We start from the raw sequence: 19,307 nt of genomic DNA on the forward strand, positions 1-19,307 counted from the left end.
ATGACTGCAAGCCTGTGCATGGATCCAACTCCATCATCAAGTTTGCAGATGACACCACGGTGATTGGCCTCATCAGAAACAATGATGACACTGCCTAGAAGGAGGAGGTACAGCACCTGCCCACATGGTGCGCTGACAATAACCTGCTCCTTAACACCAGCAAGACAAAGGAGCTCATTGTAGACTTCAGGAAGAAGATAGGAAGCATGCAAGACCCCATCCACACTAACGGGATGGTTGTTGAACGTGTCTTCTGCTTCAAGTTCCTGGTAACCACCATCTTGTGTGCGATCGAGAGCATCCTGACCAGTTGCATCACAGTCTGTTATGGGAACTGCTCAATTACTGACCACAAGGCACTGCAGAGGGTGGTGAAAACTGCCAAATGCAGAGGAGGACACTGTCTACGACGAGCTCGCAGCATTTTCAAGAACTCCTCTCACCCTGACCACAGACTGTTTAACCTCCTGCCCTCCGGGAAGCGCTTCAGGAACCTCTGGACAAGGACCAGCAGATTCAGGAACAACTTTTTCCCTACAGCTGTCTCCTTACTGAACTCTGCCCTCTGACACCCCTCAACACCCCCCCCCCCCCCCCCCACACACACACCACACACACACAGACTCCTCACCACTCCTCATCACCTGATTCATCTGATTTACAAACAAGCAAAAAAAATATATATATATATATTACTTGCACTGCCTTATTTGTATATTTATTGTACATTTGTTACATATTGTAAACACTGTATATTCTGTACACTGCTTATTGCACTACTGCTAACTGCATTTCGTTGCCTTGTACCTTATGTGCAATGACAATAAAGTTGAATATAATGTAATCTAATGTAATCTAATCTAATATTTAATATTTAATCTAATCTAAATATGTTTGGAACATTTTGTGTTTTAAGTTTTTGTTTATTAAAGGAACGAGCAAACAGCAGACAGTGAGTTGAGCATTATGTTTGATCAATTGTATTCTTCTCAAACCAACACAACTTGCCTAAAATAAACAGACATAATACACTTCATGCATTCCACAGCATTAATTTAAACATTTAACCTAGATAAATGAGCGCTGTTAGGCACATATCCAATCGTTTGTGCGGAGAGTGAGCGCTTTGCAGGACATGGAGGCGTCAGCTCGCATTTATTTTTATTTTTTAATGATAGTAAAAACCTAAAAATACGCCGTCACATTTGCTCATAAATGTAATAGTAGCCTATGCATTATTTAGAACTGCAAATGGTCTACTTCTATTTGTGTGCACTCACAATATTAACAAAACGTTATGCTTTTGTAAAATAAGGAAAACAATCAGGGTTGAGTTTCCCAAAAGCTTCATAAGCCTAAGAAGTTCGTAAAAACGATCGTTAGACAGATCTTAATATTCGGTCTGTTTCCCAAAAGCCTCTTAACTTAAGTAGCACTTGAAAATCATCGTAGATCTACGAGTGCTCTGGAGTAATCATAAAGCCCTAAGTGCATCGAAGACAGATTTGTGTGATCACAGGACAATCTGCAGATTACACCTTTGACTTGATTCAAGGGCAATGTGATTATAATATAAGGATTTGATTGTGCTTTATTGTACACTTTATGACTCGTTTTCTGAATTTTTTATTAATTGATAAATTAATAAAAAATGGCAGAAAGAATAGAAATACACATTTAAATTAAATGACTGAAAAAAAAAAAGAATGAAAGACCCGGAAATAATGTGTCTCTCTTTCTCTATAGCCTACTATACTAAATAAATACATTTTTATAAAAGTATGCATTTAGCAGACGCTTTTATCCAAAGCGACTTACAGTTCTTCAGCCTACATTTTTTTACCTAACATAATATATATATATAAATATTTAAAGTATATTTATTATGTCAAGTATAATATTATACACTATAATATAATATTGTATTGTATTATAGTTATTATATCCAAGTTGTCTGTCTGGAACGCAGCATTAAGTTAAGGTCAATAAAGGATTGTGTACTACAATGAAGAGTCGTTCTATAATGTGACATTTCAGCACTTGACAAACGGACAGCGACTCCTAAGCAGCACTTAAAGCACAGCTACGTGCGACTGTGTTAAGTGCATTAAATGTCTATAGAGGGGCGCTTCCAGGACTCAAAATGTTAGCTTGAGGTGCTCTTTGGATGGGATAATCATAATATAGAACAAATAGGAAACTCCAAGGCACTCTCTTTAAGAAAAAAAAGAAAAAGCCTTTATTTTATGGCTTGGTCATCATAAACCTTTAAAAACTCCTATGCTTTGGGAAAAACTCGTGAAACAATAACGAAAGATAGTTAAATTTCTCGTAGAAAACGCTCTTAAGCTCTAAGATCAATCGTTATCGGTAAACCGGCCCAAACATCCTGCCTCTATTTTTCCTTTTTGTTTGTTTGTTTGTTTTATATTTTTTATTTTCTGTTTGTTTGTTTTTTGGCCGCTCTGCTAAAATTGTGTTTGCATTCTGTAGCCTATAATGCAGCATTTTTGTGCCACGCTGAAAAATAACCTAATAAATAACATTAAGGTCATAATATGTTAAGAATAAAGTCAAAATTACGATAATAAAATTATGTTATATTGTGAAGTAAAAAAATACAAAATTCTTTTAACTTTTTTGAACTAACTCTGATTTATCGATTCATTAGAAATTTGTTTGTATTAAATTGTTCAGATTTTTTTTCAACATTAAAATATTGATGTTTATTTCGTGATGCAAATATGAAAGAGGAAAACATCACTGATTCATATGCAGCTACTGAACGAATTATCTCACTACAAATTAAAAAAACGTAAAATAGACGTTTATTGTTTGTATTTTATCATAAAATTGACAGAAGGTTAAAACTTTGTAACAAAGCATGAAGGTGATTATTGGGTGCTTGCGTGCTACTAATAATGATGGACTTGAAAACTTTAAACATAATTTCCAAGCATTAGCTTCTACGACTGTGATCATAAGGCTTCAGTTCTGTAGATATCAACACATGAAAAGTAGACTACTATATAGTTACAGACTTATTTTAATAGACATAACACTTGAACATTAAAATGTGTCTGGGTAGACCAGATTCAAAACATTTTCAAATAGGCAAATGTATAAACATATTAATTATTTATCAATATATAAACTATTAATCTGAACATGTAGTGTAGCCAACAAGAAACTGCTCTTGTAAAAAGCAGCTGTATGACATGAACAAAACAAAACCTGGACTCTGAAATAATAGACATCTGCTGATCATACAATTATCTAGTTTTAAGAAATGAGGTCTAATCTAGTGATTTCTTTCTTTAGAGATGTGCTGATTAACTATTACCAGTAAATTCATATGTGCTCAGATTAGAATTAGCATATATTATCACTGTATTATTTTATTTAAATTGTAACTGTGAATATATTTGGACACTCCATGTTAGTCACTGAATAGACTTTTCATTAACAATTTCATTTCACTATGATGTACTGACAGTATAGTTTTATATAATCCGTGTGCATTGCTTATCCTAAAGATTTTCCAATTGATTTTCAATTTTACTAAATGCTGTCTTAGTTTTTCTTGATTCCTGACACACAACCAGAAGCAACCTGACCAGAGTTTCCACTTCACTGAAAAGGCCACGGACTTCCACTGACAAACCTTTAAGAATGTTTGCTGCCTCCAAACTGGATCCAAATTGGTAGTTATGCCTAAACATTGGTAACTGAACTGATCTCAGGATACTCACAACACACTGAATCAGTTTGTCCAGTGAGCAGAGTGTCCTTCTATCTACCTCCTAGACACTTCTAGCGTTCATTCATCCAGAGATGCTGTTTTCTTACCCAATTCTGAGTACAAGCCAAACTGTGACAACAGCGCCCACTAGGGTCACAGAATACGATGGTCACAGAATTTGGTGTAACACCTATCAGTGATGTGCGGGTTGATCCAAAATTAGATTTGTTATATATTTTTTTCTTTATATAATATTTCGTTTGAAATAAAGATGCCAATTATACCTTTGTAATTTCTATAGTACTAGACACAGTGTTGAAATACATAGGCTACACTTTATTGGCTGAATAACTGGCGTGAAGATGACGCACGAGCTCAGTCTGCAGGAACACTCTTAGAAGAACAGGTTCTATATACACAACCTTAAAAGGTTCTATCAGGCGCTATGTATTTGGAACCCCTAAAAGGTTCTATATGGAACCCTTTTTAAGGGTTCTTTGTAACCAAAAAGGATTTATTTGGAACCTTTTAGGGGTTCATTCATGATTATTTATTTTGTCCTTTCCGGATTAAATATTTCATATAATTGACAAACATCAAGACCCTAAAATGTAAAAATATAATTCACATAAAAAAATTCACCCATGAATACTGAAAAAAGCTCACCCAAAGTGCATAAAACTAGTCATTTATTTATATTAATAAAAATAATTACTATTACTGAAAGAATGCTACTGTAATTTCAAATATTCAAGGCTTTAAATGTACAAATCAACCTTAAAACACCAACCATTTAAAAAAAAAATCTCAAATAATGAAAATAGAGTTTCATCTACATCTACATATTACAAAATAAGTCGGAGTTGGCTTTACTGATTCCTGCAAGTTGGAAAAACCTATAAATTATTTGTCAAATAACTTAGAATCTTGCATACTTTCTTCCAAACGATTAGGGATGTGACGGACCATGTTTTACCACGGTGGAAAGGTCCAATTCACTGGCTAGGTTACACACGCAACTCACAAACAATCATGACCACAGAAACTTTGTGATCAATTCAATATTCATTAATAAAATAGCTTGGATAGCATACTGAAAAACTCAAAAGCATCAATGTATCTGTTTTTGATTTAACTAAACTTGCAGCTTGATTATTGAAGAGACACTACACAAACATTATTCACACATGCAGTTCCTCACTTTCTCTCTGTTGTTCATTTAAATAAAAATGCTATTCCTTCAAGCTACATAATGTCTGTATCTGATTTAAAGCATGCAGAATGCTAGATCTAAAGGCTGGTTGCTAAAAAAAAAATGTATCAGTGCTTTTTTTGCCTCCAGTCTTTCATTTCAATTGTGCAAATGTTTTTGTGAGAAACTGAGCAGCCCTCTCTCAATTTTAACATCTTTGTATTTCTCCTGATATTACAAAACAACTGTCAATAAGAGTATTCTACAAGAGCAAGACATTTTTATTTTATTTTGTTATCACATTCACAGAGCTACATGCAATCAAGTGATCGTGGCTGGCAATTCTTTAAAATGATGGCATCTCAAATATCTGCTCATCACAATGAACGTCATACAGTTTGGAACTCAAGTTCAGATCATTTTCTGAAGAGATGAGATTCTGAAGTATGCTTACAATCGACACTTTACTACTCCATGAGAACACAGGAGAGGATTTATGAATGGCAGGGAAGCAATGCAACTGAGGTTGTAAAAAAAAATAAAAAAAAATAAATGCAAAATGTCTCAGTTCACATTACTTTAATCTCCGATCTCCGTGTGCAAGTGTTTTGTTTGCATGTTTGTCACTGCAGCAGCACATTAAACTTAAATTGTAATTAAACTGACTGGAACTATCTGTGAATCTAATTATTTTAATGCACACCTTTTAGCCAATCAGAATCAAATATTCAGACAAACCATGGTATAAATAGATTTATTAGAGCAACCATTCAACAAACCAAGCAACTAATGGTTGTGTTAAGGAAAAAAAGAACAGTTTTTGTGTTTTTGTCAGTTTGCTGAAGTAAAGAGTAGTGTTCCTGTGGCTCAATTGGTAGAGCATTGTGCTATCAAACGCAAGGTCAGGGGTTCGATTGCCCGGGAACACATGATAGGTAAAAAAATCGATAGCCTGAATGCACTGTAAGTCCCGTCTGCTAAATGCATAAATTTAATTTAATTTAAACTGTTCAGGACTTGAAGAGCAGTCTCTAGATTAAGATGAAGGTCCTTCCTAAACCGCATCTTCACTTCATGCAGCAGCTACCAAAAAAAGAAAGAAAGAAAAATTCATTAAAACAATTTTGACAAAAAAAAAATTGAAAATGCAGTGGAAATACTAAACTGAAAGGAAACAACACTAAAAACAAATACTCAAGTTGTGGAACCTGAAGAAATGGGAACATGTCCATGACCTCTCATGTTGATTTTGTCATTAAATCAACTCTTTTAAAAAGAGCGCATCTCATTAGATTTTTGATATGTTGGTGTAGTCAGGTTGTCTTTTACATAGTTCAGCATTTATCACAGTAATGTGCTCCTGAAAACTTAATTGATCTTCTCTAGTATTTTCCAGGTTTAATATAATCTGAAAAAAGTAGTAAATAACACAATTCCTATTGTTTATCTACAATCTCCTTGCATTACTGGTCAATAACCAACCAATTTTAACACATTTGAGTGAAGAAGGATAAAACAGACGAACCTCCTGGGACTGGGTGGAAACCGGATTATCAGTACACAGGAGAACTGGAAAGTTTGCAGTCTTGCATCTTTTTGTTTGCTGAAATGAGCAAAAGACAGTTCATATAAGGAACATATTTAGAAGTAACATAGCACAAATAACTGAAAATCAATTATCAGTAGAATTAAAGCATTCATTCACCCAAAAAAACATTCTGTCTCCATTTACTGGTTTACCTTTGTTGTTCCAAACCCACATGACTTTTATTCATGGATGTCAAGAATAATAAAAAACTTGATTTGGCCGTATGTCTTCATACTGCAGATTAAAAACTAAGCTTAGGATCAGAAAACACAAAATTTAACAGTTTGCAACAAGCACAACAAAACTTACCGATGTAAGGAAACTTGTGACACGGTCGGTTCAGGCTCTTTCTGTTTTAGTGTAAATCCGCTGTAGAAACATTGACAACTTAATTACTAATGGGTTTATAAAAGCTTATAAAAAGTAAATTACTTGAAAATATTATTTCTCTGACTTACCACAACAATATTTCTGTCAGACCATCAGTTTAAATCAGCAGACGGGGATCAATCTCTTCTCAACTGCTGGAATTCAAAAACGTGCATTGCACTCGCGAGACAGCGCTGCGTGAATATGCTCCTGCAAATGCAAACAAATTGTTTACTTTGTAAAATTAAAGAAAAAAATGAGTTTATTACTTCTTTTTGTTTATGTTTGGTGTTCAACAGATAAAAACAAATTTATCCATAAAGCAAAACTGTTAAATTGTGGTACGTCATAATTTCACATAAATGACAAAGAATGAAATTAAAGAGCAGCAAACAAGGCTATAAGTAAGGGACCCTTTACATATTGCATCTTTTTGAGCTCAAGTTCGTTATTAAAAATGTAGGCGCACAGTATGAGCGCTCCTAATGGAAGAGACCCGTGTTCATTGTTCCAGAATCATTTGAGACAGTTTGGGGATCGCGAATCATTAGAATCAGTTCGGGAGTTCGTAGCGGGATCGCGAATCATTTGAGTCAGTGCGGGAGTTCGTATCGGTTTCGCGAATCATTTGAATCAGTTTGGGAGTTCGTAGCGGGTTCGCAAATCATTAGAATCAGTTCGGGAGTTCGTATCGGTTTCGCGAATCATTTGAGTCAGTGCGGGAGTTCGTATCGGTTTCGCGAATCATTTGAATCAGTTCGGGAGTTGGTAGCGGTTTCGCGAATCATTTGAGTCAGTGCGGGAGTTCGTAGAGGGATCGCGAATCATTTGAATCAGTTCGGGAGTTGGTAGCGGTTTCACGAATCATTTGAGTCAGTTCGGGAGTTCGTAGCGGGATCGCGAATCATTTGAGTCAGTTCGGGAGTTCGTAGCGGGATCGCGAATCATTTGAGTCAGTTCGGGAGTTCGTAGCGGGATCGCGAATCATTAGAATCAGTTCGGGAGTTCGTAGCGGGATCGCGAATAATTTGAGTCAGTTCGGGAGTTCGTAGCGGGATCGCGAATCATTTGAGTCAGTTCGGGAGTTCGTAGCGGGATCGCGAATCATTTGAGTCAGTTCGGGAGTTCGTAGCGGGATCGCGAATCATTTGAGTCAGTTCGGGAGTTCGTAGCGGGATCGCGAATCATTTGAGTCAGTTCGGGAGTTCGTAGCGGGATCGCGAATCATTTGAGTCAGTTCGGGAGTTCGTAGCGGGATCGCGAATCATTTGAGTCAGTTCGGGAGTTCGTAGCGGGATCGCGAATCATTTGAGTCAGTTCGGGAGTTCGTAGCGGGATCGCGAATCATTTGAGTCAGTTCGGGAGTTCGTAGCGGGATCGCGAATCATTTGAGTCAGTTCGGGAGTTCGTAGCGGGATCGCGAATCATTAGAATCAGTTCGGGAGTTCGTAGCGGGATCGCGAATAATTTGAGTCAGTTCGGGAGTTCGTAGCGGGATCGCGAATCATTTGAGTCAGTTCGGGAGTTCGTAGCGGGATCGCGAATCATTTGAGTCAGTTCGGGAGTTCGTAGCGGCATCGCGAATCATTTGAGTCAGTTTGGGGTTCGCGAATCATAGCTCTATATGGATAGGCATTTTTAACTAATTTAGTAGCTAGTTATAATTAAGTTTTACGCGCATGTTTAGGTGTGATATGTGAACTGTATTTTTTGTTTTAATGATGGGCCTTTTAACAGTATTAAGTGTATTCAAAAACTAAACAAATCGTGCCTAAGAAGTGCACGCATCTAGGCTAATGTAAAGTAACATGATGAAGTCATACTAGTGCGCATGGCGCGTGTGCATTTTGAGTGCGTTCTTTCACTGCATTATTCAGTGTATTTAAATGCATTTATGAATTCATGTGAATGATCACAAAATTCAAGATATGGGGGTTAGAAAATGTATATATTTATATCATTTTACGTAGTTAATTAATATCACACGAAGAGTGTCATTTCAGTTTTTCTCCAAAAATCAGTTACTACAAACAATAATTTAATTACAAATACAAAATGTTGCAGAATAATGTAATATATGAATGAATAATAGCCTAAAGAACCTTTGTGCCAAAAGGGTTCTTTCTTGTCATTATAGAACCTTTTTTAGCATAAAAGGTTCTTTGGAGTTGAGTAAAGAACCCTATGGTTCTGTATAGAACCCCAATGAACCCTTTTTTTCTAAGAGAGTAGAGATGGAGGCGGCAAAGAAAACTGGGGAGTAACGGCGCTGTTTTTGGCAAAACATGATTTTGACGACTTCATTAAGTTTAATTAAAAGATTTTTCATTTTGAATTAATTGTATCTTATTTTTGATCAATGTTTTATCAATCAATTGCCCGTATTTAATAAATAAGAAGCAAATATATAGCAGATAATGTAATAAGGCTCCAGCATGCTTGCATTGCACATGAACTGGAGGGCGACGAAACTCTGCTTGTGTCTCACAGATTTGAGAAATATAGACTATACATTACATAAAGCTTGAAATGTCTACTTTTAAACGAAAATATTCAAACCAAAATAAATAGGCTACTCTTATTATGTAATCCATATGAAATGTGCATTTCTCTCTGGTGGCGAGTCCACATGGTCAACTTCATCTCAGCAGCGACACAGAAAACACCAGTTTATTACTAAACAATTAAATGTCTCCTTGCTAATTTAGACACATTCATAATCATTACTTTAACCGGTTCTTTGTGGCAAGCCTTATGTGTGCGGTCATAATGCTTGTTATTCTGTAGGCTATAGCCTAATTAAATTAATATAAAGGGGCAATTTGTCCACGAATGGCTTAAATGAAATATCCTGTATCACCTCACTGTTGCAAATGTCCATCTTTAAAGTATGAACATAATTTATCCACACATCCACCCACAAACAAACTTTAGTCAAAAATCGTCAGACACAATGAAGAACACATCTTGATGCATAGAAAGAAAAGCTACAGGAAAGTGATGCTTTGTGTTTTCAGAGAGATGCGGTCACCAAGTCACTGAGATGTAACTTCTGGCCACCCAGACTTTGACTTTCTGTAACACAGAGTTTAAACAGAATGTTTTTGTTTGTTTGTTTTTTCCACAATGACAAAATTAATTCTACACCTTACACTGTTGAGATGTAATGCATGGTATGGACACTGCAGTTATCCTGCAGTTATATTTTTAAATGTAAAATAGAATTTGGTAATTAAACCAAATGTTTAAATTGCATTACATTATTTGGATTAAAGTTACATGTAAAAAAAAAAAAAAAAAAAAAAATAGATAACAATTTAAAAATATAAAGGTTCTGAAACAATGAGCAGCTTTGTTACAGTCAAGCATGATCAGTTAGGAGTTTTAACTAAGACTCATTCTTATAGAACACTGTATTAAATATATTTAAAAAAATCAATTTATGAAAAGATCAAAACATTTTATTTAAAAATATCATTTATGATGTTTTCTTTTGAGTTATTTTTGTTTTATGAGTAGCCTATAAAACTTTGCTAAAATAATTAAAAGATTAATAATGTAATTTTGTTTTTCAGAAAAATATGGGTTTTGAAAAACGTTTTAGGGGAATTCACAGAAAACTAAATAAATAACAGCAGTGGAAATGAACATATAAAGTGAATGAGCACACAAAACAGGTAAGGTCACTGTGGGATATCAGATGTTAATATATCCAAAGTTCATCGGAGGTGTAGAAACTTGATGGTGTGTCTGATTAAAACACCGGAGAGATACCGGTCCTTTGCTCTCTTTTTATTTTAAGTTCAAAATGATTATTCATAGACAATTCCCATAACATGGAGATGGACAGATGTTAATGGATGGACAGGATGAACTGGATGGGCAACATGTACAAGATGGTCTTAAGTCACTACAAACAGTAGAATAAAAGAAATCAACTCAATTCATCAACAAACATTTCAACAACAAATACATATATACTCGATCCAAACAATAAATCGGCAAACAAACTTACTTAACGCATCTTAAGGAAAGGACTCAAAGGACATGGTTGGGTGTCCATTCAAACACCCATACCTTACCAAAGGAAAACAAAACAATGGAAGGAAATGAGGTCTACTTATAGACCTTGACCAGGAAGTGTATTGGGTAATGTAGTGCACTTGCATGGGTATTGTAGTTTACTTGGAATTGTGGGATATGTAGTAAATAAAGGGAAAGAAGAAAAAATTAAAGATAAGGGTCAAATTCACAACAGTCACAAATAAAAATGATCATTAACTTGGAAATAACTGACCATAGTTCACTGAAAAGAACAATACTCTAAAAACTAAAGGTGCCTCAGAAATCCTTTTGAGTGCTCGAGGAACTAAAAAAGGTAAATCTACAAATCAGCCACAGTATATTCAACTAAAATTCTACAAAGAAAAAAAAAATTATCCTTCATATTGCACCTTTATCTGCCTTTATGTGCTTTTTAATATTTATCTTTCTATAACTTAAATACTGCAATAACTAAAAATAGTTTTATTGAAATAGACTAAATGTTATATCATTTGAAGGTGGATAGTTTCCACTGAAACTTTAAAAATATTACTGAACTAAATATGGCTCAACAGCTAATTTTAACAATCAGTACAAGAGTAATATTTAGATTTATTAAATTTGTGGGACGAAATGGCGACTACAATCATAAGAGCACAAACAATCATTTTTAGTCAGCTTTACTCATTATGTTCACTTTTAGTCATTGTAACTCTCTTCTTTTACTTTTCTGAACTATTTGTTTTTGTTTATGTCATTTTTTTTAAATAGTTACACATCCATGTGTAATTTATGCATAACTTACATTAAACCATTTTTTATATATAATTTTCTCTCCTCAGAGCATCCAGTATAACTTACATGAGTTCTCTTAAAATCTCAAAGGGTTCACAGAGCAGCACGATGTAAGTATTTATTTATTTGACATTGAAATAACTGAAATGTTTTTCTGTTCTTTTTTTCTTTTATTATCTTCTGAGAAATCCTAGCCTTGCCGAACCTTTTACATGATGATCCTGCTGTGCTGGACATTATATGATAAATGAGGTAAGTCTGAGTTTGTGCACGTGTGTATACATATATATATAGTGTACACACACACATTACATACACTGTGTGTGTTATTTTAATAGACATTGTGCATTTAATTACTCCACAACCATTAATCAATTCACTAATATGACAAAAAATAGTCTTGAGCTTTGCTGACATCTGATGGACAATATCAATAATAAAAAAAAAGTTTGATTGATTTCTGCAATGTTGAATTAGAACAATTCTGTCAAACTACAGCCTATAAGAGACTAAATAATATAAAATACATATGAGATCTATCTATCTATCTATCTATCTATCTATCTATCTATCTATCTATGAATCTATCTATCTATGTAAACAAGTGATTGTTAACTATGACATTATTTTATTGCACCAACTTTGCACAGATGCCAATTTCACATTATCAGGAAGAAAAATAGCAGGAATATTTATGAAAAGTTGAAAAAATATTATTTACTGAACAAGAATTATATATACATAAAAAATATGTGATAAGATCATTTAGATTTTAAAAACTGAAAAGCAAATGATAAAAAATAGCAGCACATAATGTTTCCAGATTTTTTATTACAAAATGTATTATTTTAATCTTTCATTTGATAACTGAGTAAATTCATTTATTATAACTGACAGGTGTGATGATCAGTGGGCTTGAGTTTTTACCTCCATCATTAGGTTCTGGGCAAAATAATGGATAGAGTTTTTCAGTGAAAGACTGAGCAGTGAAAGAGTAGATATGACAGCTGGACTCCACATCATAAAAGGAGACCAGACCCTCGTCATAATCCACAAACACACCGACCCGCTGCGGCTTCACTCTCAGAGACAGAGAGACGAGAGGATCATCACAGGCTTTATATTCATCTCCATTCCTCAGCCACACAGTCCAGTATCCATCACTGGGTCTCAGTGTGATCTGTCCCTTCCTGTTAATGGATTCTCTGGCCACTCCTAAATCCCATTCAGTCTTTCCCTTCACCTGCACCTCAAAATAAGATCTCCCTGAGGAGAATCCCTCCTTTCCCAAGACATTTACACATGTATCAAATCTCTCTGGTTTGTCTGGGAGTTTCTGTGTAATGTCTCCACATCTCACTTGTTTTCCATCATCAGACAGAATGAGATCAGGATGAGCTGTATCAGGATCCAGAGTCACATCCACTGAGAAAACAGAGAATACAGATATTCTGTGATGCTGATGTTTTTAGTTAACCCCGTGTTGAATCAGATTGTAGTGCAGTAATGAAGCAGTGAGTGTATGAATGTAAACTAGTGTAGTGCAGACAGCACACTGTACCTGCATACTGCTGCATCCACTTCAGCTCTGTAGAGACTAATGACAAGAAAACAATCAGATCTGAAGCTTATATTTAAAGAACAGAGTACACTATCATGTTTCTATCTGATCAGTGTGTATTGATGTACCAGTTAGTGTGAGTTTCTCATCTATAGTGTCCTTCAGTTGAGTCAGATCTCTCCTCAGAGTCTCCAGACTCTCATGAGTCTTCATACTGATCTCAGGCCAGTTCCTGGTGTTTGTAGAGCTGCACAGGGATGAGTGAATCTACAGCAGGAGAGAGGAGAAATCCTTCAGCATGTCATATCCTGCATTATGATTGATCAGAGAGATGATGTTGACTGACCTGTAGGAGGTGGAGGTGATCTTCAGTGTGTGAGAGCTGCTCCAGCTCAGTGTTTCTCATCTTTAGCTCAGTGATCTCCTGCTCCAGCTCTTCAATCAGCTCTTGCTCCTGTTTCTCTGCTGCTTTCTGCTGCTCCTCCATCATCTCCAGCAGTTCAGTCTGATGTCTCTCAATGGAGCGGATGAGATCAGTGAAGAGCTCCACACGGACTGCTTTCTCCTTCTCTGTGTTTATCTGCTCAACCAGGACAGGCAACACATTATTAGCAGTGTTTGCTAACAGAAGAATCTGTGTAACTATTGCTCATACATTTTTGTTCACATACATAGGCTACATGTGTTTTCAGAATCCCTCAAATGAAGAATTAAACTTCACTCTGCACCCTGGACGAGAGCAGAACAAGCCCTGGACATTTTAGTTCTTGTTTTATTGGCTGTTGCTGGATATTTTAGTCTGATAGTCATCTGTCATTCGTTTGATTGTTTGTTTATTTTGTTATTGTTATGTCTGTCGGTTCTTGCCTCTTTATTTTCTCAAAATTGAAGTTTGTTGTAATAAAAACATTTACATTTATTATTTATTGAAAAAGTAAGTTGATCTTACTGAAATCCTCTTCTTCTTCTGAGACTAAATTTTAAAATGTATCTCCTCCTAGAGCTTTCAAGCTAAAACCGGCAAACTCGGGTCAGAGCTTCAGACTGGTCTTATGGATGGTTTATGGATTTCATAAACCAAACTATCAAAACTACCTAAAATCCCATAGACTTTCATTGAGGGGGTGAACATTTTATACAATAAGACTTAAGGTGTATTTTAGCTGTCTACTGCCATAGCAACGCTTAATAACTCTCTACTGAGAATACATGCTAGTCACTTGTTAATAATGCTAATGACAAGCTAGTCACTTGCTAATCATACTAAAATATGTTAGTCACTTTGTAATCATGCTAATAACATGCTAGTCACTTATTAAACATGCTAACAACATGCTACATACATCTTAATCACTTGCTAATCATGCTAACAACATGCTAGTTGCTTGCTAATCATGCTGGAAATTTGCTAATGACATGCTAGTCACTTTCTTATCATGCTTGAAACATGCTAGTGACATGCTAACAACGTGCTAATCATGCTAATGACATGATAATAATGCTGGAAACATGTTAATGAAATGATAGTAACTTGGTAATCATTATTTATATGTCTATTATCTATTTATGTTTTGATAGGTATAATTGCCTTCAAAACTTGTGAAAGTGACGTGACATTCAGCCAAGTATGGTGACCCATACTCAGAATTTTTGCTCTGCATTTAACCCATCCGAAGTGCACACACACAGAGCAGTGAAAACACACACACACACACACACACACACACTGTGAACACACACCCGGAACAGTGGGCAGCTATTTATGCTGCGGCGCCCGGGGAGCAGTTCAGGGTTCGATGCCTTGCTCAAGGGCACCTAAGTCGTGGTATTGAAGGTGGAGAGAGAACTGTTCATGCACTCCCCCCACCCACAATTCCTGCCGGCCCGGGACTCAAACCCACAACCTTTCGATTGGGAGTCCGGCTTTCTGACTCTCTAGGCCACGACTTCCCTTTCAAACTACTTTAAACTGAAAGATCTCAAATTTTAAGTTTCTTAAAACTACTTAAACATTCTGGCTAGGCCTTTTCAAACCCAAAAGTCTTTCCACAAACTTAACTATCTACTTTTATTCTATTATGTTAAACTCACTTTTCTGACTTCTGCTGAGTGTTTGATGTCTTGAATCTTCTTGATTCTGTTCTGGATCATCAGCTGCACGTCTTTCTGTGTCTTCATCAGTTCAGTCTATAGAGAGAACAACACAGACACATTTATCATAACACAGATTAAACTCACAATATGAAATAAAATCTGATTCCTCATGATATCAGTCCTTTAACAGAATAATAACGTCTACCTTCTTCTCTTGACTCTCCTCTTCTATAGGAACAGTGTTGTGGTTCTTGTGGTCTGTCTCGGTGCAGAATGAACACACACATGTCTGATCATCTCTACAGAACAGATCCAGAGGTCTCTCATGTTTCTGACATATATAGTCCTCCAGATTACTCACAGGATCCATCAGTTTGTGTTTCTTCAAACGTGTCACTCTCAAATGAGGCTCCAGGTGAGTTTCACAGTAAGAGCTCTGACACACCAGACACGACTTCAGCGCTTTCAGCTTTCTTTCCTCACAGAAGTCACACAGAACTTCAGTTGTTTTCTCAGGACTTTTCTTCTTACAGTGATCTACGAGCTCTCGGAGTGTGGTATTAATCTTGAGATCAGGTCTTTGCTTGAATGTTTCTTTACAGTATGGACAGCTGCAGGTCTGGCTGTTGTCCCAGCACTTATTCAGACAGATCTTGCAGAAGTTGTGTCCACATGGAGTCGAGACTGGATCAGTGAACACATCCAGACATACAGAGCACTGAATCTCCTCAGACAGTGAACTCATGGAGGATGACATTGCTGGAAAGAGACATTATTTAGGATTAGTGTGAACTCCTTCAATACTGTTTATGAAGAATCCCATGATGCACCTCATGAAGCTGGTTGAATGTAAAGAGTGTTTAGAGACAAAGAGTGCTGAAGAAACTCAAATATAAAGAGATCATGTACAGTCAGCTGGTTATTATTGTAAAATGAACCCAGACAAGCTGATCAGAACCTAAATGTGAAGCTCATTACATAACCACTTACCTAAATAAATAAATAAATAAATAAATGTACAATAATTATTCTTGTTAAGGTTAAATTATTTGATCTGCTTTACATTCCTGAACTGTACATGTTCAATATTATAAAAGAAAAGTCAAAGTGTTTTTCTGGGTTATTCACTTACATGGATATTCATGGTCAATACTCCGTCTCCTGGTTTTTCTTGCTGTTAGTGAAGATTCTGCCATTGTTTTTTCCCTCTTACAGCCTTTTAAAGAAAAATGATAGTTTAACTTGTTAAAATGTGAGAACTGATAGTGATGGAAACACAATCATTCGTTTGAAACAAAGTGAGAGACTCGTAAACTTACTGAGCAATCTGAACTATGACCTGCTGTTTAAAGAAAGTACAAAGAACAAGCTTTATATTTATCCAACAAACATATATATCTCCTTATCCAAATTTAGATTCATCTTTACACAAAATATATTAAATGATCATAAGTTATTGTGTAATGTAAAAGTGATTTTCAGCTGCAGTGAAGCAGGTTTGTGTTCAGTTTGTCTGCAGGTCATTTACTTCCTGTTTTATCTGTTTGTCTTTATGTCGCGTAACAAAATGACAGAAACACCAAACTTTGTTCAATCTAATGACATACTGTTAATACAATTCAGAAATAATTTCCGTGCAGTAAACATCTAAATTATCTGAGTATTTGACACGCATAAACCTGCTTCTGTTCAACTCATTCCAGTCTGACATAAACCCTACTAAACCAGACCACTGTCATTAGAAACCTGTTCAGGACAATCTCTCTTATATTTCTATCACTTACCTGTGAGTATCAGATGTGTTCACAAGGGTCTCTGAACGACTCAATATTCAGTTGTTTAAAGAGTTCGATGGTTTCTGGCGTCCATGTTGATGATCAAGTAAGTTTCACTTTCTCTGAGTCTGTCACTGAACTACAGTGATGTCAGAGCTGCTCAGGGTGTATTCTATGGAAAGCCAAATGGGTCAGAATTCACATGTTTTTCACCACCGTATCAATATTTAAATGGTGTTTAAATAAGCACTGTTAGGCAATAAGTTATGGTAGATGAGGTGAAATTTGTGCATTTTTTTTTTTTATTTGTGTCTGGATAACGTATGCATGGATAAGCATACGTATGAATAAGTACATTAATAATCATTTGGATTGTCCTATTCTTCCCCAAGGAAGGTTTTAAGGTGGTAATGATCATGATAACAATACCTAAAGTACACATCTGTCTCCCCAGTGGCATAGTCTGGGTGTGCATGATATACAGGTGCATATGGGCCCGGGCAGTTTGGAGGCATGCCGAGCTGGGGGTAACTTCTAATTAAAACAAGGGAACCAATAGAGCCCTGCATGAGCCCGGCCCTTGTCCAACATCTTATGATCACACTTAACACCGGAGTACTACAGGGCTGTGTGCTGAGCCCATTCCTCTACTCTCTTTACACCCACGACTGCAAGCCTGTGCATGGATCCAACTCCATCATCAAGTTTGCAGATGACATCATGGTGATTGGCCTCATCAGAGACAACGATGAGATGCCTACAGGGAGGAGGTACAGCACCTGCCCACATGATGCGCTGACAACAACCTGCCCCTTAACACCAGTAAGACAAAGGAGCTCATTGTAGACTTCAGGAAGAAGACAGGAAGCACGCACGATCCCATCCACATTAGCGGGATGGTTGTTGAACGTGTCTCCAGCTTCAAGTTCCTGGGAACAACCATCTCGGAGGACCTGTCCTGGACTACAAACACCTCCAGTCTGGCCAAGAACGCTCACCAGCGCCTCTTCTTCCTCAGAACACTGAAGAAGAACCAGCTGTCTTCAGCCATCCTGGTGAACTTCTACTGGTGTGTGATTAAGAGCATCCTGAACTGATGAATATGGTGTTATTTCCCTGTCAAATGTCGAGAGCGCATAATTGTAGCGTGAAAGTACATTAATATTATGTGCAAGAGCGAATCTCTCTGCTCGCGCGCGGAATATAATGTGCGCGAGCGCGAATGTCTCTGCTCGGTGCGGAATATAATGTGCGTCAGCGCGAATCTCTCTGCTCGTGCGCGGAATATAATGTGCGCCAGCACGAATCTCTCTGCTCACGCGCGGAATATAATGTGCGCCAGCGCGAATCTCTCTGCTCGCACGCGTGGAATATAATGTGCGCCAGCGTGAATCTCTCTGCTCACGCACGGTATATAATGTGCGCGAGCGCGAATCTCTCTGCTCACGCGCGGAATATAATGTGCGCGAGCGCGAATCTCTCTGCTCACGTGCGGAATATAATGTGCGCCAGCGCGAATCTCTCTGCTCACGCGCGGAATATAATGTGCGCCAGCGCGAATCTCTCTGCACACGCGCGGAATATAATGTGCGCCAGCGCGAATCTCTCTGCACACGCGCGGAATATAATGTGCGCCAGCGCGAATCTCTCTGCTCACGTGCGGAATATAATGTGCGCCAGCGCGAATCTCTCTGCTCACGCGCGGAATATAATGTGCGCCAGCGCGAATCTCTCTGCACACGCGCGGAATATAATGTGCGCCAGCGCGAATCTCTCTGCACACGCGCGGAATATAATGTGCGCCAGCGCGAATCTCTCTGCTCACGCACGGTATATAATGTGCGTGAGCGCGAATCTCTCTGCTCACGCGTGGAATATAATGAGCGCGAATCTCTCTGCTCACGTGCGGAATATAATGTGCGCGAGCGCGAATCTCTCTGCTCACGCGCGGAATATAATGTGCGCCAGCGCGAATCTCTCTATATTACTTCAACGACTGACTGAAAACGTGACATAGTACATGGAATCTTATTGGTTGATATTGAACCGTACATGGAACATTACATTTACATTTAGACGCTTTTATCCAAAGCGACTTACAAATGAGGACAGTGGCAGCAATCAAAAACAACAAAAAGGGCAATGAA

General features: G+C 37.1%; 1 protein-coding gene and 1 long non-coding RNA gene across 14 annotated transcripts in view; one reads left to right on the forward strand and one right to left on the reverse strand.

Moving 5' to 3' along the window:
• LOC128022000 (uncharacterized) overlaps window positions 1–19,307 on the forward strand; it is a 220,653-nt gene that overhangs the window by 132,631 nt on the left and 68,715 nt on the right. The gene's annotated exons all lie outside the window — the stretch shown is intronic.
• LOC128021976 (E3 ubiquitin-protein ligase TRIM39) overlaps window positions 12,542–19,307 on the reverse strand; it is a 76,751-nt gene continuing 69,985 nt past the window's right edge. For 4 of the 13 annotated variants that reach the window (XM_052609152.1, XM_052609153.1, XM_052609154.1 and 1 more), the window contains 6 exons: window positions 15,591–16,144; window positions 15,383–15,478; window positions 13,638–13,871; window positions 13,420–13,558; window positions 13,292–13,327; window positions 12,542–13,155 (listed from right to left, as the gene is read on the reverse strand). In XM_052609152.1, coding sequence (XP_052465112.1) covers window positions 12,608–13,155; window positions 13,292–13,327; window positions 13,420–13,558; window positions 13,638–13,871; window positions 15,383–15,478; window positions 15,591–16,144 — 1,607 coding nt within the window. In that variant the 3' untranslated portion in view covers window positions 12,542–12,607. Of the gene's footprint in view, window positions 13,156–13,291; window positions 13,328–13,419; window positions 13,559–13,637; window positions 13,872–15,382; window positions 15,479–15,590; window positions 16,145–16,517; window positions 16,602–16,704; window positions 16,728–17,169; window positions 17,269–19,307 lie in introns of those variants that run through there. The other 9 variants (XM_052609151.1, XM_052609159.1, XM_052609145.1 and 6 more) reach the window with 6 other exon arrangements.

The sequence above is a fragment of the Carassius gibelio genome, chromosome A11 (genome assembly GCF_023724105.1).
Source record: "Carassius gibelio isolate Cgi1373 ecotype wild population from Czech Republic chromosome A11, carGib1.2-hapl.c, whole genome shotgun sequence".
Lineage (NCBI taxonomy): Eukaryota > Metazoa > Chordata > Actinopteri > Cypriniformes > Cyprinidae > Carassius > Carassius gibelio.